The sequence below is a fragment of the Motacilla alba genome, chromosome 12 (genome assembly GCF_015832195.1).
Source record: "Motacilla alba alba isolate MOTALB_02 chromosome 12, Motacilla_alba_V1.0_pri, whole genome shotgun sequence".
Lineage (NCBI taxonomy): Eukaryota > Metazoa > Chordata > Aves > Passeriformes > Motacillidae > Motacilla > Motacilla alba.
In genome coordinates this window covers 4,703,671-4,731,306 of record NC_052027.1, presented here as the reverse complement: position 1 = coordinate 4,731,306, position 27,636 = coordinate 4,703,671, and the positions used below count along the sequence as shown (strand labels likewise).

Sequence of the window (27,636 nt, the reverse complement as noted above, 5' to 3'; positions counted from 1 at the left end):
CTGTGCCACATCCCTTGGGATTGTTCCTCACACACTGACTCTCTCCTGACAGCTTCTTCTCTGCATCTCTTTTTTCTTGCATTTTCCTGTGCCCTTTTCTCCTGAAGGAGAAGGCTTCTTGTGCTACATTGTCCTTTTGTGTTATATTTTCTTCTCTTCACTTTATTCTCTGCCCTCTCTTTTTACTATTGAAGAAATGAAATTTCCGTAGCTTTCTGCCTAATAGCCAGATCTTGGTTCTTTGTGTTTTCACAGTATAAAGGAATCCCAGCAATACCTCTCTACTGTATAATGTGTTGTACACCACAAACCCAAGGGTGATCCCCACAACTCTTGTTTTGTGAACTTTATTTGGGGAGCAAAGGATAGGAAAATAATACAGAAACAGAGAATGGTAGTAGTAGTTAGAAGTTCAGCTTGCAGGACGAGGACAGGCTGCTCTCTGTATTAAGAACTTTCTGTTCAAAAGTGGAAATTGCAAGGATTTTGCTAACTGTCCACTTTTGAGACCAGGCTAGGGTGGAGAGCAAGCACTTGTGGCAGGACATGAGTTTGTTTTGTGTTCAGGATAGGGTGACAAGTGATTCTGACCTCTCTGTCACTTTTTTTCTTTTATCCTCTGTTTGCTATCCATTAATCCTTACATCCATGACCCAAACTAACCATAATGTGTGCTTTGTAGCTGTCATCTCGCTGTGATTTATTTCTGCCTGTTTGCTCAGAGCTGTTTGCTTCTGTGGCTAGAGGTGGGGTAACCAGGATCTAGCATGAGGGCTGAGCTGCATGGTGCTAGTGATGTTAAAGCCTTGCTGTGCTTCTGTCATGGAAGAGGAGAAATTTAGCCTTGAATTTGCATGTTCCCATCATACAGCAAAGGAAAACTGAATTGGAAGCTAAGGCTTGATTGCATTTTTCTATTCTGTTCATAAACTATTATTTCTTGTCCACCCACCCCCTCCCTTCCCAAGACTAATAGAATTTAAGCAGTCAGCTTTGCATCTAAGAACTGGGCTCCTGAAAAATGCAGTGGAAATGAATCAACTAATGCCTTAAGAACTTTACCATAGAAACATCTCAGTTCTTCTACAATAGCAGCATTTTTCTTGATTTATGCAACCAGTAGCATGTGAAAAAACTCTGTGTTGCTGAAGGTGATCCACATGCTGTTGACATGCTATTGGAACAGCAATGCACTTAATGGTATTTTAGATTTGGTCAGCCATCAAGCAAAGTGTTTTCTGATAGTTTGGTAGCTTTCCTGAATCGTGTGACATTATAGATGCTGCAGCTGGAATATAACCATGCAGGGCTCACAGGAGAGAAATGACTTTGTGTCCTGTGCCCTCTTTCTATTTTGTGTGAGAAATACCAAAACCAAAAAGGTGTGTTTTGGAGCCTGGTGGTGCTGTGAGTGCTGTGAGCACCAGGATGCCTAATGAAGAATTAGTCTGCTAAAGGCTTGTACTTTCCCCTCCAAGTGTTGCTGTTGATCTGAAGAAGCAGTCTCCTTGCAAACTCTGGAATTGTTCATGCCCTGTGATCATTGTGGCTGCGAGCACATGGCTTTTTGTTATTATAAGAATATAACTTTTGATGTCTCGGCCGAACGTGTTTGTTCATCAGCTGCTCTTAACAAGTACTTTGTGAATCTGCATCCTGCAGGCATCTGTCCTGGTTTTCTTTATATTTAGGCAAGGCAAAGGAGCTGTACTGAATACTGTCCAGATTGACCAAGGGTGGTCTGGGCCATCTCCTTTGAGTCTTGGAGTTCTGGCCCAGGATCTTTAAACAATGACTCTGCTGTGTGGGTGACGGGTCCAGCTCATGGTATCTGCAGCCTGTCATCCTGAGTGTGGGGTGAGGGGTAAGAAGGATCAAGATGGAAGGAGGAAAAGAGGATAGAGACAGGCAGGCAACTTTCTGTCTTGAAGCTCTAAGCCTGACTTAGGGAGGAGATGTGATAAGTGGAGCTTCTGTAGGGTTTGCTGGTTTGTCTGTTTTCTACATAGAAATTAATACTTGTGCTCTAGACAGTGACAATGCAGCTGGAATCAGAGGCAAGTGCTGGGGCACTGGGGTCTCCCCTCTCCCCACCAGTGCTCTGTGCTGTGCAGAAACTGAAGAGATCATGAGTGTTTTCTTCAGGAGTTTTGGGAAGACTTGCTATGTCAAGATGTCTGTGCTGCAGTGTCTGGTGGCTTGAGTGACACTGCCAGATGGACTCTGTGCTCGAGTGGCTCTGACCACTGGCCAGATCTTCACATGTCTGAAGGCTTAGTCACCTATTAGATGATGTTTTTGAAATATTTTTATTTTAGTTTATCAAACAAGGCTTACTAAATTATTCCAAAACCTATGGAATATCGTTTGTCCTTAGTCCAACAGAAACAGCCATTTTAACGTGTTTGGAGAAAGTGTTTCCCAAGATATGCTCTGGTATTTCTGTTGACTGAAATTGCTTATTAACTTGGTGATGCAGCAAGGCTTCTGTCTGGAATAGATCATCTCATACACCCTCTACTGCTCTGCTCAGTCAGTGTGTGTGTTTCCTTAAAAGTGCTACAAGAAGCATAAATATAGCTGGAGCACCTAGTCTGGAGTCAGGGACAAAAATAAACATGACATTATTATATTAGACTTGGCCACAGTTCTGACTGGTGGTGAGCTTTGATAACTTTGACATCTAATATTTTTTAAGCAGACTTCAAGGTTCACAGGCTTTGCTAGTTTGGTGGATAAGCCTTTCTCAGTCAGTTTTTTCCTTTGATGTTCTTGTTTTGGTGTTTGTATCCTTCTCTTAAGGCTGCAGTTACAGAAAGCCAGGGTTGTGCTTTTCCCTGCTCATACCAGAGTGGCACTTGGACACGATGCCCCAGCTGCCAGCTGCAAATGCTTTTTTTTGGTACAGCAAGGTCAAAATTACACAGACCTGCAATCAGCTCACTCTGCTACCTTACTAAAGCATTTTTGTGGCTCTCTTACCTCCCTTCCTGCACTGAAACACCTAAATTTAGAAATGTTGAAGCCCAAGGGTTAGATTGTGCTGTGAATTTGCCACAACTCATTTGGTGTATATTATGCCCATTCAGACAGTTCAATGGCAGTTCCCTTTCTCCTGCTTGTGTTTTGGGAAGCCATGGGCTGCTTGCCAGCAGAGTTTGGCCCCTGGGCTGCTTTGGGTCCATGTCACTGCTGTTACTCCCACTGCTATAGCAATAGCTGTATTTATATTTGCAGTATCACCAGCTACAGCCTTTCTATTTTAAGAATCCCTGGCATGCTGTAGCCTTTCCAGAACATGATTTGCACTCTTAGGGAGAATGAAAGATGCATCCAACAGAAAGGAGCAAGCTTGCAGAAGTTTGGATGTACATCAAGTTTCCTTGGGGCGTACCTTAAGAGAAGTGATGGCTGGTTATGAATTATGACTGCTAGAAGATTTCTGCCACTTACAGAAAACTAACAAGGAGAGATTCTGACTGATTCTGATTAATTTTTTCCAATGCATATACACTGGTCGAGTACTTCTTGTTTTCAGTTCTGAATAACTACTAACTCAGTATTGTGGATTTGTTACTGAAACTGATGTTCAGTAAGAAAGGTGCTTCTCCAAGCCATAATCTTTTCCTAAACTTGCTTATAGGTGACAAAGAGTGCTCTGGAACACTGGCACTGCTGTGGAGTAGCAGTATGCTGAACAACCTGTGTGTGTGCACATGTTTGGTTTGAGCAGGAAAAGTGCTGAAGGTTGACTGTTGTTTCGGGGGAAGAAGGGGAATTCAGCCACTCGGTGCAGTCAGATTTGATCCATTAGTGTCTAAGAAAGCAGTCAGGAAATTTGCTGCCTCCACATGAAGTTCTGTGCTTGATGAGGAGAGGAGAGCATGTGTAAGAGGTTTCAGTGGTTTCTTGTTGGCTCAGCAAACTGAATTTTAGTAGTTGTCAACATTATTAAAAGCTTACATGAGATCTCTAGTTAATTCTATTAAAAGAGTTTGGCTGGGATGAACATTCAATCTCCAAATCTCTTAAAATTACTGCAGGTCAACAGACAAACTTACAAGGATTAATGAAGAATTTAACAACAGGGGCCCAGAGAATAAATGACTTGTGTAGGGCCTGTGTAGCAATACATGCACAGAGGAGTTACTGAAGAGTGTCAAGAGTCTTGTTGTAACTATAAATGTTCTTACTAATCTTTCCAGTGAGTGATGCAGTGCCTGAGCCATGTCGTTCTTGATCCTGTGGCTGAAACCTTTCTAATGTGGATGAACGAAATATTTTTAAGTATTTGATGAGTAAATTAAGAGACAAGGATTGAATGCCATTGTTTCTGGACCAGAAATAATTTGGGTTGGAAGGGACCCCCAAAGGTCTTCTGGACCAACCTCCTTTGCCCTTCTAAGAGCCCCAACTCTAAACCATCTTGGCAGTGAGCAGCCAGCCAAGGAACCAAGACAGGCCCACTGATTTCTAATGGATTTCCTTTTTGTCAGAGGGATTAGCAATGCCAGAGCTGTGGGTTGCTGCCTTTCCTTCCCAGTGCCAGTGCTGGGCACTTCCCAATACACTTCACAGCCTGGATGTTCCAGGCTTCAGAACATTCTCAGCTGTACTGATAGGTACATCGTGGGTGGGAAGAGTTTCCTATTGAAGAAATTAATTGCTGGTAACTTCCCACATTCTTCTTTTTCAGTTTTGTCACTGAATATTTTCCAGGACCTGTTTTTTTTTTTCCAGTAGCAGTTTTGGCTGGAAAAGTTATAGGCTGTTTCTCAGTGCTGTTCACTCAAAAGCAGCTAATATTAAGAGGAAAGCTCATTTGCATTTTCAGAACTTGTGGATGATTAATTTTTTGGTAGCAGAGGGTTTTTTTCCTTTATTTAAGTGCTAACAAAATATGTGCATGCACAAAAGCTGTGTTTGAGTGCACAGAGATTAAGCCAGCTAAAAATAGCGACTTCTGTGACCCTGCTGGAATTTTCTTTAAGCTTGGAAACACTGAAGTGTGTGTTTTGTCAGATTTGAATCATGAACCTTGAAGAAGAGCTAATGACTTCTTATTTCTCACCCCTAATCTTCAACTAGAGCATTCTTTATGTGAACAGCAGATCAGTCTGAAACTGTACCTCAGGCTTCACTTAGCTTATTTAACTTTGCTTACTTGCTTTGTTCATTGTAACATCTTTTTCTGCTCCAGTGAGTGTGTTTATGAAAATAATTATTTTCAACCCTTATTGTCAGACCCATGCAAGCTGTGCAATTGTTGCTGGGGGTGACAGTTCCCCAAATCTGCCTTATTTTCTGTTGTACTTAAAACCAAGCTTTTCCTCTTGAACATCTTGTAACTCTTACCCTGATGAAATGTGTGGCTTTCTCTGTTACTCCCTCTTGTTTTCCTGGCAACTTAATGAAGATTTTCTAGCTGTTTTTTTAGCTAAATGATCAACTCTTGGGATAAAAGCTGTATTCTCTGCTACCTGTCCTGGTGGATCTGGTTGTAAGGGATGGCAAAGCTCTTGTTTGCTTTTGGGGCTGAGATTCAATTCTGGCCTTCAAAGAAGTGTTCCCAGGATCTGCTGCACCCAAAGTGGCTGGGGTGCAATTAGCATTACCATTAATTATGTTTTACCAACAAAAGGACAAAAAGTGATTGAAACCCCCCCAGTTCGTTTGAAATTGAAATGTTCTGGTAGCAAGCAATCTTGCACATCCCTTTTTGATGCAGATTTTCTTTCAGATATATTGGTATTTAAACTATAATAGATGTTTTAATAATTGGTTGAATCCTCGCTTCAAAAAGTCTTTTCTTTAAATTAGTCTCTGTTTCTGTGTAGAACAGAATTGCAAAAAATAAATTCCAGTGCTTGACTAGCTCTTGTTTGGCATGAAGTTGTAGAGCACTTAAAATTCCTCATACAACAGCTTTAATTGCTTGCTAATCTTGCCTAAAGATTGGCTGAGAATGTCAGCTCAGTTCTCCTGTTGCTTATTCTCAGTAGCACAGACTGCAAATGCTTGGGGAAAATGTACTGGGAGGGTTTACTGCAGAACATGGTGAAGGGGTATGGAAACACTTGCCTAGAGGTCAGACTGTTGACGTTTTAGTAGTTGGTTATTGATCTCTATCAGCAGCCTGACAGTTGTATGGCTTTTGTAGAATGAGTTAATAATTTCTTGGTGTGATGCAAAATCAACACCCAATTGACCCGAGCCCCTGAGTGTGACCCCTGTGGAAGGGGATGGTGTGAGATGCTGCTCCCAGCGCGTCTGCTCTGCTCCACTCCAGGGAGCCCTCCTCAATGAGCAGCTCTTCTGGACAAAGCCTGCCCGATAGCTGTGCCTTCCTCTTTCCTTCCCACGTTGTGCTGGGCTTTGATGAATGTGTTAGTGCTCATGTTGGTGGCTGTTCCCTTTTTTTAGAAACAAATCTTACCCACAGTAACTCTATATCCACAGTGAGTAATGGAGAAATCATTGCTCGTTAATGATTCACTTGCAGGTTCCTGTATTGCTCTTGCTCAGTCACTGGTGTTGCTGTTGGCTCCAAAGTGTTGCTCAGCCGAGCACTTAGACCTGATTTTCATAGTTTCAGTGGGGTTGTTGTAATGACAGGGTGGTGGGTGGCTGCCCTTGGTTACTGGTCCAAAATATATCCCTCCAGAGCTGGTCCTGATGATGCTCTTGGCAGGATTGTAGGACTTCTGTGCTGTTGAACCTTTTAAACTGCTTGAAGACCACTTTTACCTGTTATTTTTTGTTAGTTTGCAAAAACTATTGTTGGGTGTTTGCTTAAATACTACCTCATGATTTACCTCTCCTGCTGTGTGTATCCCCTCTGTGCTCAAAAGGTTAAATACTAAACTTGGAAATTCCATTTTGAACCTTATTTTCAGGTAGAGTTCTCATCCCAGCCTCTCCAAAGTGTTTGCTTTCTGTGTGCACACTTGGTGATTGACTTTCTTGGGAAATGCCAGTGCTTTGCTGCTGCACTTATAGGAAGGGTGCCTCTAATCAAGGAGCAAAAGCAAACTTCAGCTTTTAATAACTCAGAAACAGAATCCTGGAGGATGCCTGGGGTCACAGAGTCCAGTCCTTTGTCTTGGTCGTGCCTGTCATATCCTCCCTAGGCTGATTGAGTTACGCAGACAGAGCTTGCCTAATAATTCAGCTTCCTATTTTGTAACAGTCATTATTGTAGGCTGTTTCATGGTGCTATTGTTCAAATAAACTAAGAAAAAAAATAATAGAAAAGGGCTCACACAAGAACAAGAGGATGCTTTCGCTGCTTTTGGCTTGGTTACTTCCTGTGAAAAAAAACATTCACCATGCAATGCTTGGGATCATTCAGCAGCAGTCAGCCCAATTACAGAAATTAATAAGCTAAAAACCCCTAGAAGCTTTAGGATGGAAAAATGCTGTGGCTTGACTTTTAAATATTCAGCATAATTTTTTTTTCTTGATGTCAGCTTACCTTCCAGCATGAGCAGCCAAAGCTGGATGGCTCTGAGTTGTTTTCCAGCACCATTTGTAGGATAACGGGGGCCTTGGGCTTGATTGTGCTACATTTCAGTCCATGATTGGTGTAAAAACTGCTCCCCAAAAAAAGGAAGGGAAGAGACATGGCCTTTGCTTGGCCAGGGGCATGAGCATGGGAGGAGCAGGAGGCTACAGCAGACCCCAGGCCAAAGGGGGTGTATGGTGAGAGGCTTCATCAAATAATGCATGGCAGACTTGGGGTGATTTGGGACCCTGTTATTTTTATTGCTTTCAGAAGTTCCTGTAGTTAATTTGATTGCAGAGAGGAAAAGCAGAATTTTGTACTGACAGTACTTCTTGTGGCTTTTTTTGTTTCTTTTTCTCACACAAGGGAAGGCTTTCCTGCGGTCATTCTCCCACTGTCACTTCACAGCAATGGCTTCATCCCCTCTCTGTTTTCTTCCTCTCTTGTTGCCCTTCTCCACTTTCTCTTCCCCACATGCTGCCCTTTCCCTGTGTGCCACCTGTTTGCTCCTGGCACAGTTGGGGCTGGGCAGGAGCCGGGAGCTGCTGGAGCTCCTCTGCCTCCCTGAATCCATCAGCTCTTCTGCCAGGGAGCTCAGACCTGCCTCTGCCTTCCAGTTTGTGCAAGAATGTCTCTGTTCAGATTTATTTTTTAATTGAACTCCCAGTGTCATAAATGAAGGAGCACAAAATATAATTTTTTATTTTTTTTCTGTGAGGGAAGCCCCTTGGAACAGCCTGAGATAACTCCACATCGTGTTGATCACAGAAATTGTTCCAGAGTCCTGGGCCTAAGCTCATATGGGGAAACGGCCCTGGATCAATGAAAGAAAACATTCAGCAATGTGCATTTTATACAAGCATTTAAACTTTTTTTTTTTTTTTTGGTTTTGTTTAGTAATAAAAGGAACAAAGCTATTATTAGTGACCATGGGCTTGGGAGTTTGCTAAAGCAGCAATAGTTACTCATCTGTTTTCATTTGCAGAAGTGTTCTAACAAAGGCAGCCACAAATGCAGCAGCGGGGTTAGGAGGTGGATGGTAGGAGTGGAAGTGCAGTTTCTGGAAGCCAGTGCTTACTGAGACCTTTCTGTTTAGTCTTGGTTCTGTGGCCACCAGGAGTTCAGGTCCCAGGGAACTCTTGCCTTGGATTGAAACGTGAAAGGATGAATCCCTTGGGTAAGTCCTTGGTCCTTTTTCTTCTCTGAGCTGCAGCAGAGCTCCACAGAGCAGTTGTCCCTCCTGCTGCCAGCCTGGAGTTGTGCCTGCACGTCAGCTCCTGCAGCTGGCTGGCAGAGATGGAGAAGAAGCAGTGGTATATGATCATTTTGTTTTAGTTTTCCCCCTCTCCTCATGGCCCAGGTAGGAATAAAATAGAGAAATTACCTGACTTGCAACCACAAAAAACTAATATTTTCTCGCTCATTTCTTTTTCTTTTTCAAACCAGCTGAACAAGCGTGAACAAGACCTTTTGCATGTGCTTTCATGTGCAGCCAGCTGGGTCAGGGTTTGCTCCGTGGCAGATGCTGTGGACTGCAGAGCTGACTCTGTATGTGGGGGGATCCACGCTGCCTGTGAGGGCAGTTTCCTCAGGTGCAGCAAGGCAGGCAGGTTTTGGGCTCAAAATGCTGTGGCATGTCCAAAGACTCTATGGGAAATCAGAATGAAATTCTCCTATTGATTTCCTTGGGTTTGGGACCATGTCCCACCTTAGTTTGGTTGTGATGTGCTGAATCCATGCCTGAATTTAATGCTGGAATTAAATGCTCCGTGAGAGTTGCTGTCTAATAATCTCAACCAGCCTCTTTTTCTCCCCAATCCTACAGCAGTTAAAAGTCTGATTTGCAATTTGAGTTTAACTCCCCTTCCTGAGGTTGGTATGACAAACACCATGAGAAATATCTTGAATAAGTAACAAATTGCAGGAATTGCTGTTTGCCCACGTCTACATGCTGAAGATACAAACTTAAAACCATGGAATTGCAGAAGACCTAACTGGAAAAGAGAGATGCAGAAGAAAAGCTCTTGTTAGTGCACTGGGATCTTTTGGGGCAGCTGAGCCAGAACCTAGAAAATTGCAATTATTTTTCTAGTGTCAGAGATGATACTGGGATAACAGATAAGCAGGGGAGGAGTCATTGAGCTGCTTTATCATGCTGCTTACAGAAATGTGAAATTTAGCATGATAATTGAATAAAAGGTCTTATCTGTAGCTACGGTTGTTAATGGCCAGAAACTGAATTCTAAGAGGACTGATTATGTAATTTGCACCAACGTTTTAAATACATCTTTTTTTTCCTGGATTTCATGCAAACATTTTTCAAAAAAACAAACCTTCTCTCTGCACTGTGTGAACAATATTTCGGTTTCAAAGATGCCAAACTTTTGGAAGAAGACTGATAGAATAAGAAAGATGTCAAACTTGGTAATATTTTTACCCATGGCGTGTTGGAAAGCTTTTTTGGTTTGTGGGAGTGGGTTATTAAGCTTTTTCATCCTCTAGTTTTCTTTCTTTTTATCGTTTTGAAGGTTTTGCAAGCATAATAAAGTATGTAGGCACAAAAGTTTGAAGTGACCTGGCACTAGAGGGAACAAAGAAACCTTCACCCTCTTGAAACAGGATTCTGCACACAGAACTCCAGTTTGCTCGGTTTTCCTCCGTGGCAAACAAATTTTTGAAGTTTACTTTGGCAGGAATTCCCACCACCATTATGTTAAACAGAAGTGGAAGGGTGTTTCCAAGCAGCATGTTTCTTTGTTGCCATGCGGAAATACAGTTTTAAATCTGTTTTCTGGAGGCGCTTTGTTTTGCTTTTCATTTCCTTGTCTTCTTCCCATGCATCTATAGCTTCCCAACACCACTGGGAATCCTGCAATAATAGATTGGTTTGGGTTGGAAGGGACCTTAAAGATCATCTAGTTTCAACCCCCCTGCCATGGGCAGGGACACCTTCCACTAGACCAGGTTGCTCAAACTATTTTAAGATAAATAGTTGTATTCATGTTTTTAATTGAAATGAGGAAAGAACTTCGTTCTGGCTTGAACTTCACTGTTTACTTTTTTTTTTTTTTTGCATGTGAAATGTTAATTGATAGAAAAATGCCTGCAGGTTGGGATCCACCTTAGATTTGCGATTTGTTTTTTTTAGTCCTAAGGAACTTTATTACATTTAATCTCAAATGAAAATTATAAAGAGGGACTTTGCTGTAGAAAACCTATCAGTTTTCTGCCAACATATATTTTTTTTTTTTGGTGCTCTAGTGATTATGGAAAACCTTATAGAAAACCCCTCGTGTATTGCTTCTTGGAGGGTAGTATTTGAGGGGTTGATAAAATGATGCTGCTGTTGAATAATGCAATGAGAAAATGATAAATCCAGGAATTTTTGTTCTTAAAACCTGTTTTTTCACCAGGCTAAGGCTGTTCACCCCATCCCTGCCATCTCCAGCTGTTACTTGCATGTGGACATGGAAAGGGCTTTTTTTTTTCACCCTCTCAAGCATTCATTGGAATCACAGTAGCCTTTCATTGTCTTTTTATTTTTAATGGTAGTATGCTGAGGTTTTTCTTAACTAAGGAGTGGTACAGTTTACCTGAAGAAGTAACTGTCAGGCTGGTTTTGGTGTCAGCACCTCCCTTCTGGCACTTGCTAGTGCTTCATCTGCATTTTTTGTCCTGGGCCACCACAGTACCAAGGTCTTGGACCTGGTTGAAAGCCCTTTGGCCTGGGAACTGCTTTATTCTGGCTGACTCTGCAATCCCCAATTTACCTGATGCTGGTTCTGCAGAGGCATGTGGTGGGATGGGTGGAGAAAATTGATTATTATGGTTTTCTGCCTAAGGCTTTTTTCCTCTTGTTTCAGGGAATTTCTCAATCCCAGGCTGTAAAGATTTAATGTGCTGGTTTTTTAGTAGTACTTAACACTTGTAAGATTTTTAAAAACATACATAATCACTCAAATATTAAAGACTTCAGTTTGAAACAACTTGGATATGGACTTAATTTAATTGCAGGAATGTATTAATGCATTTGATCTGCTTTGTTTTTTTTTTTTTCAGTGTAACTTTTTCAGCCTAGCATTTCTGTATATTTTTGAGATTATCTTTGCTTTTCCTGAGTTACTTTTAATAAACGATTTTAGCATCAGGAGCTAGTCTAAGTGTCCTTAGAAAGCACTTGCTCTGCCAGACAGGAAGGTGTTTTTCAGGTTCCATACTTTGGTTTTGTGTACTTAATTATTACTTTTTTCAGAATAAATTAGCCTGTATTAAAAGCACACCGGAGGCTGGAGTTCTTTGTTCCCAGGCTGGAAATAACATGGTCAGTGAAGGTGTTTTCATTATGGTCCACTCTTGTACTTCAGGGGAAATTTTGGATGGCATATTCAGGATGTTGAACTGTTACAGGCTGTCAGAGGTTTGGGTTTTCATGCTGCTGTGACAAACTGAAAGGTTCTTCTCTGCTAAGCCTGTGAGCAGGTGTTGTAAGAGCCTGGCAGCTTCAGCTTCAGTTCTGTGGTGCTTGTCAGTGCTGAGTAGGATAACAGGACATGGCTGTTGAGATTTAAAGGTGTGGTTTCCCCTTCTGTCTGTACTGGCCAGGCTGTGTGTCCCCAAGGTGCTCTGCCCCTTGTGTTGGAAGTCATTATGGGTGATGGTGGCTGTTGGACCTTCCAGGTGCTGTCTTGCCTTCAAAAGGTATCCCTCTTAAATGTGCTCTGGATGAAACCTCCTGCTCTGCATGCCTTCTGTCTACTTTAGGATGTCTCTTTTTGTAGTAGATATTTCTTGAATTTGTTTGTTTTGGGGGAACCTCTAATCTTTTATTTTAAAAGGAGGGGTTGCATTTTGAGGTGTTATTTACTGCTTTAATCCAGCACGGTGTATGTGAAGGAAGAGCTCCTGTTGTGTGCAATATTCCAGCACTTCTTCAGATCCATCTGCTCTGCCTAAGAGTTTGCTTTGCTCTGCATCTGTCCTTTTGGAGCCTCTGGCTGCAGGGCATCTTCTGTGTTCAGGGAATGGCTGGACATGGCACTCAGTGCTCTGTTCCGGTTCACAAGGTGGTGGTTGGTCAAAGGTTGGGCTTGATGATCTTGAAGGCCTTCTCCAACCTTATTGATTCTGTGATTCTCTGTCCTGCAATTCATTGCTGGCTGCTTTATTCCACAGTGACCTACTTTGATTAGGCAACCAGTCTTTATTTGCAAAGGAGCATGTTGTTCCTTCACCAGTCCTCCAGCTGGAAATGGTTTCAGGTCTGAACTTCTCAGAATGAGAGTGTTGATGCCAATTTAATCTTGTTCATGGCTGGTTTATATCGCTTGGTGACGTGCCAGGGTTGTTCTCTCCTGGGTGTTTGTTTCTCTGCTGTATTTATAGACAGCAACGCTCATTCCTGTCAACCTCCAAACTTTTCTTTAGCTTCCCACTATAACGTGGGCTTGTTTCCCTTCTCCCCTCAATTTTAGCTCCATGTTCTTGAGCATGGTACCCAAGCAGGAGCCCTTGCCCACAAGGCACACGCAGGTTTTGCTCTTGGAACACCGTGCTTCTCCATCCTCTCTGGCATTGCCTTGTCTAATACAGCCTGAGGCTGCTGCTTTTTGTGCTTTGCAGTGCTTGGCCACTTGTGACATCGGGAGTGACTCATTCCCCTGGGCTCCTCTCAGTCCCATTGAGTTTAAATTCATCAGGGAAATACAGATGATGTACCATATCCTGTTGTGCTTTGAAAGATCCTAATGGAGTTGTGGCAGCTCACCAGAAGGATGAGCTGTTTCTCTTGACCTGTGATCTGAAACAATACAGACCAAATCCAGCAGATACAAGTCCAGGGGAATTTTATCCATGAGTTGCTTCTCTGAAGTGTCAGTGGATCCAAGCCTGGAGCCTGAGCAGAGGCGTTTGGAGCAGATGTTTCAGGTTAATAGAGAAGAGATTGAAGAGCTTATTTTGAATGAAAATAACTGGGAATATGAAGAGGGATACAGGAAAGCCAGTGAGCAATTCAGGTGTGTAATCTGGTAGTAAGCTTAAATGCTGTCCCTTTATAAGGGGAGGAGAAGAAGTGTAATTTGACTGTGGTGTGAGCTCAGGCCGTGCCTTGCAGCCATGGTAAAGGCTGGTAGGAGCTCAGCATGGATTGGGACTTGGAATTGTTGAAATCTTCCATTCTTCAAAAATGGCAAAACAGGACTGTGTTAAAATCAGAGAGGCAGGAGGGCAGGGTGGGAGCCCAGGTCCTCGCTGATATCTTGCTGTTCCTGAAGCCGCTGCTGCAGTGTTTATTTGGGGTGACGCTGCTGTTTCACCCTTTGCCTCTTTACCCTTTTTATCCCAGCTCAGGGCTCTGCCAGACGGCTGGGGAAGAGGGGACAAAGCTCCATCTAGTGTGGAAAGGGAGATATCTGGGAGCTGGCCAAATGAGAAATCCTACAGAAGCTGCCTTCCCCTAGTCCAGGCATGGAGGTTGCTTTTTTGGCTGCTTTTGTTTTGGGGTTTGTTTTGGCAGGTTGTGTATAGGATTGCAAAGTGCTTTGGCTGTGCAAGTGTTAATTGAATAACTCTGGCATTGACAGCTGATGTTCATTTTTGGTACTCTGAAAACGTGTGCAGGATAATACTGGCTTTAATGCAGCTTAAAGTAGTCTGTAGTGTCAATTCAAGGCAAATTTAAATATATATCCTTCTATTAAGATTAGGAATTCTGTAGCCAGGTTGTAGCTGTGTGAAGGGAAGTGGCACAGAAGTATAACACTTTTAAGGTAGAATATCTTAGTTTAAGATGAAGTTCAAGATTTGTACAAAAATAAACTATAGTAAGATAGATGATAAAAGCTGTTACCCATTTATGCTTGCATTATCTGCTTTTAAAAGCAAGAAAGAATAGCAAATCATCTTGTTTGTTCTGGAGTTTATATAATTTTTTTTTCCTCCCCTGAAGACTTGCAAAGCCAGTTGCAGTTCCTGAATGTGGAAGGGAAAAATATTTTCAGTGTATTAGATATATATTGGCAACTAAGTATCAGGCAGCCGATAAATTTCTGAATTCAATAATGGTTGTATGAAAAAAAACCAAAAATCTACTACAGTTTAATCCAGACTTCTTATGTGGGTTATGAAGGAAACATTTTTTTATTTTCCTTAATCCACCTGTGATGTCCCATTCTTATCCAAGCACATGCTGCTTGTCCTCCTGCCTGCAGTACCTCAGTGCCAAAGACCACTGGGCAGAATTGGTGCCTGCCTGAAGTGGTAGATCAGTGGGAACTTGGGATCAAGCATCTCTGTGGGTTTTCACTGTTGTTTTGGGGGTTTTCATGGTTTCCAGCATGCTGGGAATATTGGGGATTGTTGCTGCTGGAGGAGGATCGTGAGGAATGGAAGGTGCTGAGAAGGTGAGGTTTTCTTCCACACTGGTAGGCTGAGGTGAAGGCAGGGTTTGTAGCACTGACTTTTCTGAGCCAAGAAGATGAAGAAGAGGCAGGGTCACTTTGCTCCAGCAGCACATTTGCCCCAAAGATGCAGCTGCAGATCCTGACTGAGAGCTGCTACAACACTGCTTTTTAGGGACAGCAGTACAGTTGGCTGCTGGGCTCCAGCAAGTCTGGAGCTGCACATCATTTCCAGGTGACTTTGCTGCATGTTTATGAACCTGGCTCACTAATGTAGCACTGTTCAGTGCCTGCTGAAGCCTAAAATAACAGAAGGTGTGAAATGCTGCTCCACAACAATGGTGGGTGCTCCAGCAGGTACTTTGCCAAGGTCACAAATGCTAAGTAAACCAGATTAAACAAAACCCTGTTGCAGGAATGCATGATTAACTGTAGTCTTTGCAGGAATTATTGGTTATAAGCTAAGCCCTGCCTTTATTTTTTTGTCCTAGTAACTAAGGCAGATGTGAACTTCAAGTCCAGTGAAACATTTTTTTGGCTCCTGCCTCTGTTTACATGATTCAGGAGTTTGCAGTAGTTCCACAACAAATATAGCTTTGAACAGAAATAGCCATTCAAGTGCTGTGCTTCTGGCAGTGCAGAACAGATTAGGAGGGTCTGACAGGCTTGTAAATAGTTTTGAGTTGGCTGCTGTTTTTTCAAAAGTAAACCAAGGGCTGTAATGTATTTTGAAAAGTAAGAACTGGTGTTCCTGCTACAAGTGGCACAGACAACATTGCTTAGTTGTCACTGAATTGTGCAAAACATGGGCTGTGCTGAACAGTTTTACTTGAGAAAATCCCATTTTCTAGAAACTCAGCAGCTGTGTTAATTTCTGAGATTATATTTGGTTGCATAAAGTTATTTCTGAAGATTTTTCCTGATGTCTCCTCTTTGAGATGTGCTTGTGCATTTTAGATGCAGCATAAGACATGCAGAGCAGAAGGGTGATTGCAAAATTCAATTAAGGCTGTGTATTAGCAGGGCCATATTGGAGGTGTTAAAAGACCTATAAATAGGTTAGGGTGGATCTTTTTGTATGTATTTTTGACTTCGTGTAATCAAGAAGTATAAATGTTGCTTGCATGTTTTTATTTTGAATGAGACTTCATTCTGTACCATGGTTTTCATTTGGTATTTCTTTTATTTACATGTCACCCCATGTTTAAGTAATTATTTTCCTCATTCCCTCTCTGATGTTCATGAGCAGTTTCTGGCTTGAAACAAGATGCAGAATTATTTTGATGAGGGAAGAGGAGGAATTACCATAATAGTCCTTGGAGATGCAATTCCCCAGTGCTGAAGGTTTTAAATCAATGCCAAATATTTCTGTGAAACACTGCAGTTCCTGCAAATGTGACAAATTTAAAACAGAATTTGCAGCTGTTGGATGGCAGGTGAAAAGGTCCCTCCAAATGGTGTTTGCACTGTCCTGCCCCAGCCATCCTGCCCCACAGTGCACACACTCTGGGGTTGTAAGCACATAGCAACTGTACCCAACTTTGGGAATCCCCAAGCTTGGGATTTGGGAGAGGTACCTGGTGACAGAAGGGCTCTTTACTGATTGTGCCTGTACTGAGGATGCTGCTGACAGCATAGCAATGATGCCTGATGAATGAGAAAGTTTGCTTCCTCCAGGAGCCTTGGTTTGGGATTCTCCCACGTCAGGGATGTTGTGGGGGCATTGAGTGGCCTAAGCAAGGGAATTGAAGGCTGCCTGTCTTTGGTTGTTTGCAGTTGGGCAATTCCTCCATTTTGCTTTGCCTCAATTAGCAAGTTTGTAAACATCACTAATGCTTCCCTGCATGGACAGCTGGAGCTTATCCCACCTTCCTGTCTGTGCTGTGAAAACCCAAGGCAGTAAGTCTGGCACATCTGTCCTGCAATTGCAAATCGTAATTGCAGTGTAAATATCCAAGCGGTTGGTAAAGGAACTTGTTGCTGAATAAGGGCTTTTTTACCCCCACCCCAAGTAGTTCAGCTTGCACAATCCTCTTTGCCCCAACAACTTTGCCACAAATAGATAAAAAGGTAGAAGAAACTCAAGCAATGCTTAAGGGACTCTAAAATTGAAGTTTGTTCCTAGCATGGGGACGCTGAGGAATTGGTTTATGCAGCCTGGGGAGTTGCTTTGTTAGAAAGAAGAGTTGCTAAAGACATTTGCTGATCTGATCAGGTCCAGTAATGAACAGCTAGTGCTGTGGCTAGAGACTGAAGTGAGAGTTTGCATAATATCTGTCCAGGACTGGTTTAATGTTAAAATTATTGCAGTGATGGGTTGTTTGTTCCCTTGCATGTTGTTTTTAGTGTTGTGAGCAAGTCCTACGTGCTGATGATGCCGACATACTGAGCGCAGAATCCACTGTGTGGTTCTCATCATGACTGTTTGGGATTCTTAATCATTTAAAGCAAATCTTCCATAAACACTTTCCCTTTTGCTCCTCAAGATCCTGTTTGCTCAGCATGCCAGAGTGAGGATGTCATCTGCAGGAGATGAGGCTTCCAGCTGCCTCATCCTCTTTGGAAAGCCTTGAATAGTGCTGTAACAGTGGAGTCAGAAAGCAGAAAACCTTGCATGAATGGAAGGGTTTAGGCTGGGAATTGCTGGTCCTGGTAAGCATTGAGGGACACCATGGCTTTTTAGCTGGGAAGGGGTCTGGGCATGTGAATTATGGATACAAGCTGTGGACACTACGTGGTTGAGCCTTATCTTCTGCTGAAAGCTGCCTCTGTGAATAAACTTGCTGTCCGGCTGTGGAAGTGGTAATTTCTAAACCAAGATACGATGGAAAGGTGCTGTGAAGCCAGACCTGGGCACTGTGTAGTTGTAAAGTATCAAAAAGTGTGGTGGTCATACGTCATCTTCCCTGTCAGCGACAGTGTTATCATCGCTGTTTACCCAGATTAAAAAAGGTAAATTCTGCATTACAAAATCAAAAACTACAGAGATTGCTAGTGGAGCCTTATCTCTCCTCGCCTTTTCTTTTATCACGTTTTGGTTGTTTTAGCAATCTGGCTTTTTGTTTTGCAAATTTGTGTAGAGCCCTTTAGAGAGGGAAGTGCCCATAGATGTGATGTCTGAAAAATGATTCAAAAAGCCTTTAACAAGGTCAGACTTTGAAGTGGAAGGCAAATCTGCATCATGCCTTTTTTTTCCTCTTTTATTTTTTGGTAATATTTTCTCTGAGTTTGTGATGGAAACTTCCAAAGTTTGAAGACAAGCATCAAACGAATATCAGGTAATGCAGTCAGCTACATTTTAAATTCCTTTAGCCCTTCATGGGACAATTTTAGGAGCTTGAGGTATTTGTGTAGCTGCATGATCTTTTCCAGCCTGTTTGAGCAGAGGTGGAGCTGGGGAAATGGTGTGTGCACTGTCACATCGACTCTGAACCACTGCAGATGTAGTTCAAGCTCTTGAGAGATGCGTGTCCAGTGGTTCCTAGGCGGAGGTTCGCCTAGGTGAACCTTGAATGCGAAGAAGTTACATCCCAGAAAACAAATTTGTCTTGCACCCACCCTTTCCCTTCATCTTTTTGGTGATAAAGATCGTGAGAAAACGGTGCTGTTACAGACAGCCCTTATCCGCTGATGGTGTTAATGGCCTGATCACACCCCTTTTAATTAATGAATGGGAGAAGTGCTTTCAATGCCAGCCCGTGTCTTCGGTTTCTCCCATTCCTTGCGGGGCGGTGAGGGTGGTGCAGCCCCTGGGATCCTCTCAGCCCACGGCAGTGCCGGGAATTTACCCCAAACCCTGCGGATCCAGGTGCCCATCAGGAGGCTGCGCGGCGCTCCCATGCAGGTGAGACAGGATGCAGCAAGATGCTGGCTCCAAACTCCTGGGCTGTTTTGGAGTCCTTTCGTGGTACCCCCCGGCCGTGCTGCCTCAAGCCCGTTGTTTTCTCCTCGGTAGGTGCTGGATTGCACAGGTCTGCAGTGCCGGGAGCTGCTGCTCCGTGGGGATTGGAGTTGCCAGGTCCTTATCTGGAGCCTCCCCTGGAGACACAGCCGGCCAGGACGCCGCTTGGCTTTCACCCGGGGGTGCTCAGCACTAGCCCTTGGACACCAAATTTGGGGGGAAAGATGGAAGCTGTTCAGATGTTCATGCCCTGCTCCTTTGACAGCCTCTGTCTGTGAGTGATGCGTTGCCGGGGCGCCGTGAGCGGATGATTGCGGGGTTGGTTTGGCGTGGTGGAGGTTGTGCTCTGGGAATTGAGGATTCCTGTGCTTGGGACTGGTCACTGTCTTCTGCCGAGCCACAGCAGCTGGGCTGACCAGCTCAGGTACTGATGGGGACTTTCAGGACGGGAAGACTGTGTTTAAATATATATACATATGTATGTCTCCAATTCTGAGATGACAAAACCACAGATTTGGGTTAAGAGAGGTTCAGTTTCTGAGTAAAAAGACTTGGTGTATTTATCACTGTTATAATATGCAAGTCTTTGAGGATACTTTAGGTTTGCAATTTTTCATCTCCCTTTTATCAGCAATATTAGTAAAGGATTGTAAAATGTGACCTTTGCAGCTTCTGGATCGAACCTCTTAATTTTACCTTGTTCCTTAACCTGGACAAGATCAAGCTTTCCAGGCTATACTGCAAGCTGTGTCCCCAAGTAAATGGGCATTCAAGCAGATCAACTTACGGCATTTTATTAAGTCAACACTCATGCAAAAGCCACCTCCAGAGCTTAATAATTATTTACTGAGTGCTCCTGGGTCATGAGAGAGGTTTTCATTAAGTTCAGAAAGCATTATGTTCAGCCACTTGTGAAGGTGTGTTTTAAAGACAGGAAGAAAAATGGAAAACTACTACATGGTGTACAACAACTTAAAAAAAATTCTGAGGATTGAATATTTTTGTTTGTGGGGTTGAGTTTTATTGGAGGGGTTTTGCGGGGGGGTGTTGTTTTTATTTTTTTTTTCAAAGCAGGTTGGTCCTCTGAAATAATTTGATTTGAAATTCAACCCTTATCTCCTCAGTGTAGTAGGTGTGCATGGTGGATGGATGTTGCAGGATTCTGCCTTCCCTCCTCAACCAGGTGCACTCAGTGCATCCAGGCAGGTGGGTGGGTGCCTTATGGGCTGTGTTCTGTTCTGTGGGTGCAGCCCATGGCGCAAGGCAAGCAGTGCAGGTCAGGATACAAAAGCATTTTAGGAGGCCCAGAAAACATTCACCTCGATGATGGAGCAGGGGCAGGCAGCCCATTTCTTTAAACATGTAACCTTCAAGTGCGGAAACCTTTCATGTAGGAGCCTGAAACGAAGTCCTGGCTTTATTATAAAGGCTGATAAAGGTCTCCACACCGTTTTTGTAACTGCTTTGTCCTTGGCAAGTCAGGACGTAGGAGGGTGCCAAATCTTGGGCTTGTTTTTTTTGCATTGATACTTCAAGCAGCGCCAGGCAGTTGGCGGTGAGCGGAGCGTCGCCGTAACCCACAATCAATTATTAAATGTTAGGAATGAAGTACAAAGTGCTGCAGGGAAATTGCTGTAGTAGTTGGAATCCCTTACCTTGGCTGAAGGGGAAAAGGGATTGTGTAGGGTTTTTTTTTTTTTTTTTATTGTTTGTGGACTTTTTGTGTTTTGTATTAGACTTTTTTTTTTTGGAGTGGTGGTGGTGTGTGCAATCTGACTCTTCCTTGCATTTAGTTTTTTCTTTTGCTGTTCTTTGCTTTTCTGTCGCTTCTTTGTGAGGCAAACAGCATTGCTGGCTGGCAGGTCAGAAGCTAATACAGACATTGCTGCTTCAGCCACATATGCTGTACAGGGAACAAAAGCTTCTTGAGGTTTTACTGCTTGGTAGATTGAAAACAGAATTTGTACAAATCAACTTTAATTTTGAAGAAACTCTAGTGATTTTCTACGAGTGATGTTGGGAGCTGGGTGGTGGTCTCTGAAAATGTCTTCTGGAGGTCAAGTATTTAAGTATCCACCATTATAGCATAGAACAATCTTAATCTTTAAAGCAAGGAGATGAGAGGTTGCCAGCATTACAACTCAAATGTGGATGTCTTTATTTTCTCTATGATTAATTATGAATGGGATAAGGGTAAGACATAAACAAAAGCTTTTAAATCTGGTGTTATTTCTTACCTCTGAGATCTGATGCAGCTCAGTGGATTTCTTGAGGTGCTAAATCTGCTTTTCTTGGCTGATTTCTCAGTGGACTAACCCATTAACAAGCATTTGGCATGAATGGAGGGATGAGAGCAGCAGCCTCCCTCTTATGTGCCGTTTCTCAGTTAAGAGCAGGATAGTCCATCCTGTCCCGAACAAGTGACTTTGAAGGCTCTTTGTCTAATTGGTGTAAGAAACATTACATTGGAGACATTTTTTTTCTTAAAAGTATTCAAAAAAATTTCTAAAGTAGTTAAAAAGCGAAGTTGAGTTAATTTTTTTCCCAGTTCAAAGTCTCCAGAGAAGTTTCTTAATCAATGCATAGATAGTGCAAAATAATGCTTGTACATCAGATAACTCATAACTAATGCATGTGAACCAGAGCATTTGTTTGATCAATTTATAGAATCTGAAAACAAAACTGTCCAACGAAAGATGAGTTTGTCTTTTTGCCTAAGGGGACAGATAAAATAATCAGTAAACATCTGGGAAGGTTATGGTCTCTGTGGGTTGATGGCAACAAAATCAAACTTGATTTTAATGTGATCAGTTGCCTTTTATTATGTAATGGCTACCTGCATAATAACTCATGTATGCAGTAGCTAACATTTCCCAGGCATCTGTGCAAAGGATATGTAATTTAAACTATTTAATAAAGCTTTATCACTTCATGATTAATTGGATCGGCTCATGACACATAACTAATAACTCCTAGTCTGTATTGCATCGTGCTTATTAGAGTGCTAATGGATAACTGGTTTAATCATGTGTCAATTAAAAGGATGAGTCGGTTTCATTTATTGCAATTAGATGGTTTCCATAAACTGTTTGCAGGAAGTATCTGAATTGCATCGTGTATTAGCTGTGTGTGGGCTCTGCTCCTGGCTCCACGTAATCTGGGGGTGAATCAGTTCGTGTAGGGGAGTTTTGGATCCACGTGTCCACTCTGGATTGTTCTGTGGTACATGGCACTGAGAGTGCTCACGGGACATCTGCCTGTGCACCAGCAAGTAAGGGTCAAGAAGCTTTAAAAATGACCATTTTCAAAACTCTCTGGATGAAGCTTTAGAAAGAACAAGCTTTAATTGCTTCTTTGGTTGGAAAAGTGAGTTTCTGACAACCCTCCTGTTGGCTCTGTAGAGGTCATGAAACCCAAACCCAAACCTTCTTCTGTTCCTTCTATTCTGTGCTTGAGGAGATGAGCAGATGTGATGTAGAGGGGAAGCTGGATGGGAGAATGACCTGTGTGATGTATGGGACAGACTTAGAGGAAGAGGTACCAAAGTTTAGAAGTGTTTTCCATGTTTGATCAGTGCCACTCATGGCGGGTGGAAGGAATGCTGGTGTGGGGAGACTGCCGTGCACACAGGAGGAGCTTTGCAGACACCTGGGAATAAATAACAGGAAATCTGTCCATGTTCCTTCCCAGTGCTTGTGACAGAAGCATCTGGTTAGGCAGGCAGGTGTTGTGCAGCAGCTTTTATCCCAGAATAAGCATTATTTGAACTCACCTGCACTGATGGTGTGATGGTTGGGTGCCCATCTCCCTTTCCCAGTTAGGAAATGGGTAGGAAAAGAGGAGATGGCCCCAAGTTGTGCCAGAGGAAGTTTAGATTGAACATTACAAAGAATTTCTTCACTGAAAGGGTTGCCAAGCACTGGAACCGCCTGTCAGGGAGATGGTTGAGTCACCATCACTGGAGGTATTTGAAAGACACGTAGATGTGGCACTTGGGGACATGGTTTAGTGGTGGGCTTGGCAGTGCTGGGTTAATGGTTGGACCTGATGATCCTGGAGATCTCTTCCAACCTAAACAATTCCATGATGCTGTGGCAGTAGCTGCAGTCTGGCAGCACGTGGCTGTCCCCACTCTCTGCCTTCAGGCCTCGTCTGCCTCTTTACCATGTAAAATACTGAGCAGAATTGCAGAGGAAATAAAGCCTGGGAGCATATTTGCCCTTTGGGGAAGAATTTGGCAAGATGGCATTTTCTGAGACTGTTGTCTCGTTAAGAGACACAGTACTTGAAGCTTTTGTTTATAATTTTTGATCAACAGTAGAGCCCTGAATCACCTGCAGGAAGCTACAAGGACGCTTGGTGCAAGTAGGTAAAATAGTTGTGTGAGCAAGATGAGGTTCTTGGCAGGAGCTGTTTGAAATGCTGTGGGAATAATTTCTCCTTCCTGCTCCCTCTCTTTCACCAACATTATTGTATATGGGAAGGTTCTTCTGAGATGGTTTCCAGCACACTTGGCTTTGGTAGGCGGAGAAGCAGTTCAAAATGAAAGAAGGTGGGTGGAACTGCTGGGTTACCAATTTTGCAACATTAGGTATCTGTAAAAATTGCCAGTAGCACACAAATGAGAATGCTGACAAGTGTGGTACAAAACTGGCCTTTTTCCAACATGAGGAGAATGAATCCTTCCCTGAATGCAGCATTTGGGTGGCTTTTTTTTTCCTCATGTATTACAGTGGTCTCTGAAGTGGGATGCACAGTGTTGTTAGTGGGCAGAAAGAAGTTATGAGCACTTCAGCAATACATGTATATAGTTCATAAATAAATAAGTAAACATTTTGAGGATGCATGTTCAGACATTCTGGTAGGAATGCATAATCAAACCAGTTGGGAGACCACTGATCTATAACTATCCTGGTCATGGCTGTAAAGCATCTCTTAGGTTTGGAAATGTGAAAGTGGTTTAGATGTGCAGCCAGAAAACAAGCTGCTGGATTTAGATGTGAGAATGCTTCACCCTTAATTGAAAAGGAGTGTTTTTTACAAGTATCACAGTCAATGACTTGTCTTGAGCAGCTAATTAGTACGATTATTCCGCAGCTGCATTAGTTTCACCACAAAGGTTTTCTCTTGTTTTATCAAAAGGATCAGTGTCTCTGTGAATGTTTCAACATGACAGGTCTTAAATAGCAAGATGGTCCCCTGCCTCCCTGCCCCCAAAATGTGTGCTCTGGAAGAGCAGAGTTTGATCTCTTGGGGCGGTAAGCGTGGGTTCTCCTTTTTTTTTGTTTCTGCCCTGAACTGTGTTCAACATCAGTCCTAAACAAAGCCAAAAACTTCCAGCAGTGCTGGCTCTTGCTGTCACAGCACAAGCAGCAAGACCTGGAAGGGATGCTGGCTCCCAGACTTGCGTGTCCTGTCAGCATCCCACAGGTATCAGCACTGGAGCCAGAGGTGGGGCTTTCAAGAGCAGCTTCCTCCTAGAGCCAGGAGGGTTACTGCTGGCTTCCAGGGCATGGCCCATGGATTTTGGTTCTGCGGGCTAAGAAAATGATGAGTTGCTCTATAAAGTGTCCCTGCAGTCCATGGCAAAGTCCTATGGTCTGTCCCATGTTTTGTTTGCCAGTGATGTAGAAATATCTCTTAGGTGGTGAAGCTGTGCTGTGTGCTGGCTTGGGCCAGCCTGTTGCTCTTTGTATGACTGTAATAAAGCTGGTGCTGTTGTTTATTTTTCCTGTTTTTTTGTATCTGATGGTGGTCAGAAGATGCTGGGGGACCTGGGGTGAGAGTTGGGTTTAAGTAGAGGTCTGTTTTCTGACTCTGAAAAGTCACTGCCACCGAGTCCAACCCTGAGGTCGAATTATACAGAAAATAAGTGGACTATGTTTTGTTGTGTTTTCATGGGAGAGGTAGATTTACTTTACTTTGAGTTAGACCATTGGACCAGAGTATTATCCATACCAATCATTAGACTTGCTTCAGCTCTTTGTTATTAAGGAAGAAGTAATAAATGTGCCTACTACTGTCTATAAACGCATTTGTTTTTCTCGTGGGCGGTTGCTGTAAAATTTGAAAGAGCAAATGGCTCTTTACAGCTGGATGTTGGCGTTTGGGGAATGGTTTGGCTGCAGTCAAATTAAGGCAGCCTAAAGTGGCCGCTGAGTACCTGAAGTAGGTCGGCTCCGAATTCCCCACGCGCGGAGCCGTGGATCCTCACCCATCGCGCCCCACGTTCCTCTGTAACTCCACCAGCTCTGGCCTCCGGAGCTGCCGTCCCGCTTGGTGGAAGCTGAGCTGTCTTTCTCTGGTCTTCCCACAGCAATTCCGAGCATCCTGGCGCTTCCAAGCCTCCCTTAAGCTCCTCCAGCATGACCTCACGAATCCTGCTCCGACAGCAGCTCATGCGTGAGCAGATGCAGGAGCAGGAGCGTCGGGAGCAGCAGCAGAAGCAGCAGGCAGCCCAGTTCATGCAGCAGCGAGTGCCCGTGAGCCAGACACCTGCCATCAACGTCAGCGTCCCCACCAGCCTGCCCCCTGCCACCCAGGTGCCCATGGAGGTCCTCAAGGTACGCACCTTTCCGCTCAGGAACTCCTCAAAACCGCTTTATTTAACTGGGACGTGGTTCTAGGCGTTTTCGGCAACCAAGTTTTGCAAATAAGCTGCAATCTGGCTTAGTTTGCAGCTTGTTTTGTTGGCCTGGTAGCAAAGAATGGAAAAACTTTTTAAAAAAAGTTTGTATAACTTTTGTTTTCTTTCAACTTTGAGATTTACGGAGGGAGGTTTTGTAACAAAACGAAGTTTTCCATCATTTTCCCTTTGGAAAACGCTTCTCCATCTTTCTAGTACTTAATTTCTTTCAATACGAAGAAATTATTAGTAGATAACAAATCAATGTTTTGATTTTTAAAGGAAAACAATGAAATAGTTTTGTAAGATGGAGTCAAAACTCTTTACAAAAGAGCTCCTGGGAAAGCCTTAATCTGAAATATGGGTGAGTTTCCAGCTACTTGCAACGAGTCTTTGTAATCCTTTTTTTGTTTAAATGACTTGTTTGCTATTAGTAGCTTTGGATTCCTTGTCCCACTGGAAACTGTAGGAGCTTGTTAGTGTCCCTCTGTCAAAGGGGATGTAGCGTGCTAATTACTCAGGGAGAAACGTGCACAGCTATAAGAAAAGAGATGATTTCACGCACTGCTTAAATTCAAGTAGGCTGAAGCACCGTGAAATGTGTGAGTAAAACAATGTCAAATGTTTTGGAGAAGTTTGCTGACATATTTAATGAAAATATGATTTTCACCAGTTTTGTAGAGTTTGCTTTGGATTATTGCTGGATCTTTTTATTACAGTTTGTTGTTTAGTCAGTGAGCATATTCTTACCACATAAGTTTGCTGAGCTTGGTGACAAACCGCTCATGTTGTGCTTGTTGCTGTTGTATACCAATGATATACAGTCAGAAATTCAGTTTTAAAATAGACTTGCTGGCTCAGGATTTTAAAGGGTCTGTGTGACAGGTTTATGGGGAAAATATAGGATAATTTTATTTATTGAATCTGCATTATGGTGTTGTGTTGTCAGCACTAAGACTAACACTTGATTTGGGATAGTAGAGTCATAATCCAGTATGTGATCTAGGAGCAAAAAGGCAGCAGTTGAATTTTGAATTCTCTTTCTCCATACAAACACGTTTCCATTAAAAATTAAATATAATATTCTTTGAGCACATGAGCATAAGTCTATAGTAAGGAGTCTGAAATTGTCTGGGAAGAATTGTTTTGTCTAATGTTTGTGTATTACTCATGATGTTTCTGTATAACAATTTCTTCAGCTTGTTTCCAGGTAATGGCTGTAGTTGTAATTCAGATCCAGCAGATGTGTAGGTGCTATGAAATAGGGTTTTTTTTTTTGTGATCCACCTAGCTAAATAAGCCTTTATTACATTTTTTACGTCCTTTTATCCTCATCTGTTACAATATGAGTTTTAGGGTATTTTTTAAATACTGTGAAAACTTGTAGGAAAGTATTTACTTTTTGATGATATTTTACTGATAAGGAAGGAGTGTAACATCTTGAGGAAGCATTGGCAGTTGTCATTGTTCATTTTGCAAATGCCTCTTTCCATGGGAGAGGAGGGAAGGCAGCCCTTGATTTCTGAGGGACAAACTTCAGAAATCTCTGCAGCCGAAAGGTGATGCAGATGGGGTTCTTGGCTTGTCACAGGATCTGTGTGCAAAGCTGTAACCTGCTGGAGTATTGCTAGGAAACTTCACCCACAGGACTTAAACCTGGCCCCTCATCCCTTAGGATTCCAAAAAAGGTATTTGTCCCCCATTTCCCTCTGATGGAGAAGGATCTCCTGGAAAGAGGCAGGACACCTCTCCTCCACTTGTCCTCAGCCCAAATAAGAGTACATGACCCTGTAGACTAAAAAAATAACATTATGTGTCCTTAAACAGCTTGTAAAATAAAAATAGTTACTGGCAACAGGTACCTTTTGACAATGGAATTCCATTTTGAAGGTGATAGTTGTGGAAATATGAGCAACCTGCTGGACCCAAATGACGTCTGTAGTCTCATCACCTACATTTCCATAAGTAACAGTCAAAATCAAGTCCTCTTGGACTCTGCCTGTGAGAGGAGAGAAAAACTGCAAAACTGAGGAAAACAGCAAAACTGCTTTGCATGGTTTTGCTGCTTGTGTTTTTGGTGGAGGAAAGCAGTGAAAGATTCACCATTTTAGCCTTACTCATAACGGTAGACCAGTTCTGTGCAAAAAAAATTAGTACGAAATGCCAGGTTTGAAGTCATGATCTTCCTGAAAATTACCACTGAGGCTTC

General features: G+C 42.8%; 1 protein-coding gene across 9 annotated transcripts in view; it reads left to right on the top strand.

Moving 5' to 3' along the window:
• MITF (melanocyte inducing transcription factor) overlaps positions 1–27,636 on the top strand; it is a 99,279-nt gene that overhangs the window by 30,299 nt on the left and 41,344 nt on the right. For 3 of the 9 annotated variants that reach the window (XM_038149633.1, XM_038149636.1, XM_038149634.1), the window contains exon 2: positions 25,119–25,365. In XM_038149633.1, coding sequence (XP_038005561.1) covers positions 25,119–25,365 — 247 coding nt within the window. Of the gene's footprint in view, positions 1–501; positions 8,682–13,554; positions 19,077–19,115; positions 19,227–25,118; positions 25,366–27,636 lie in introns of those variants that run through there. The other 6 variants (XM_038149638.1, XM_038149631.1, XM_038149629.1 and 3 more) reach the window with 6 other exon arrangements.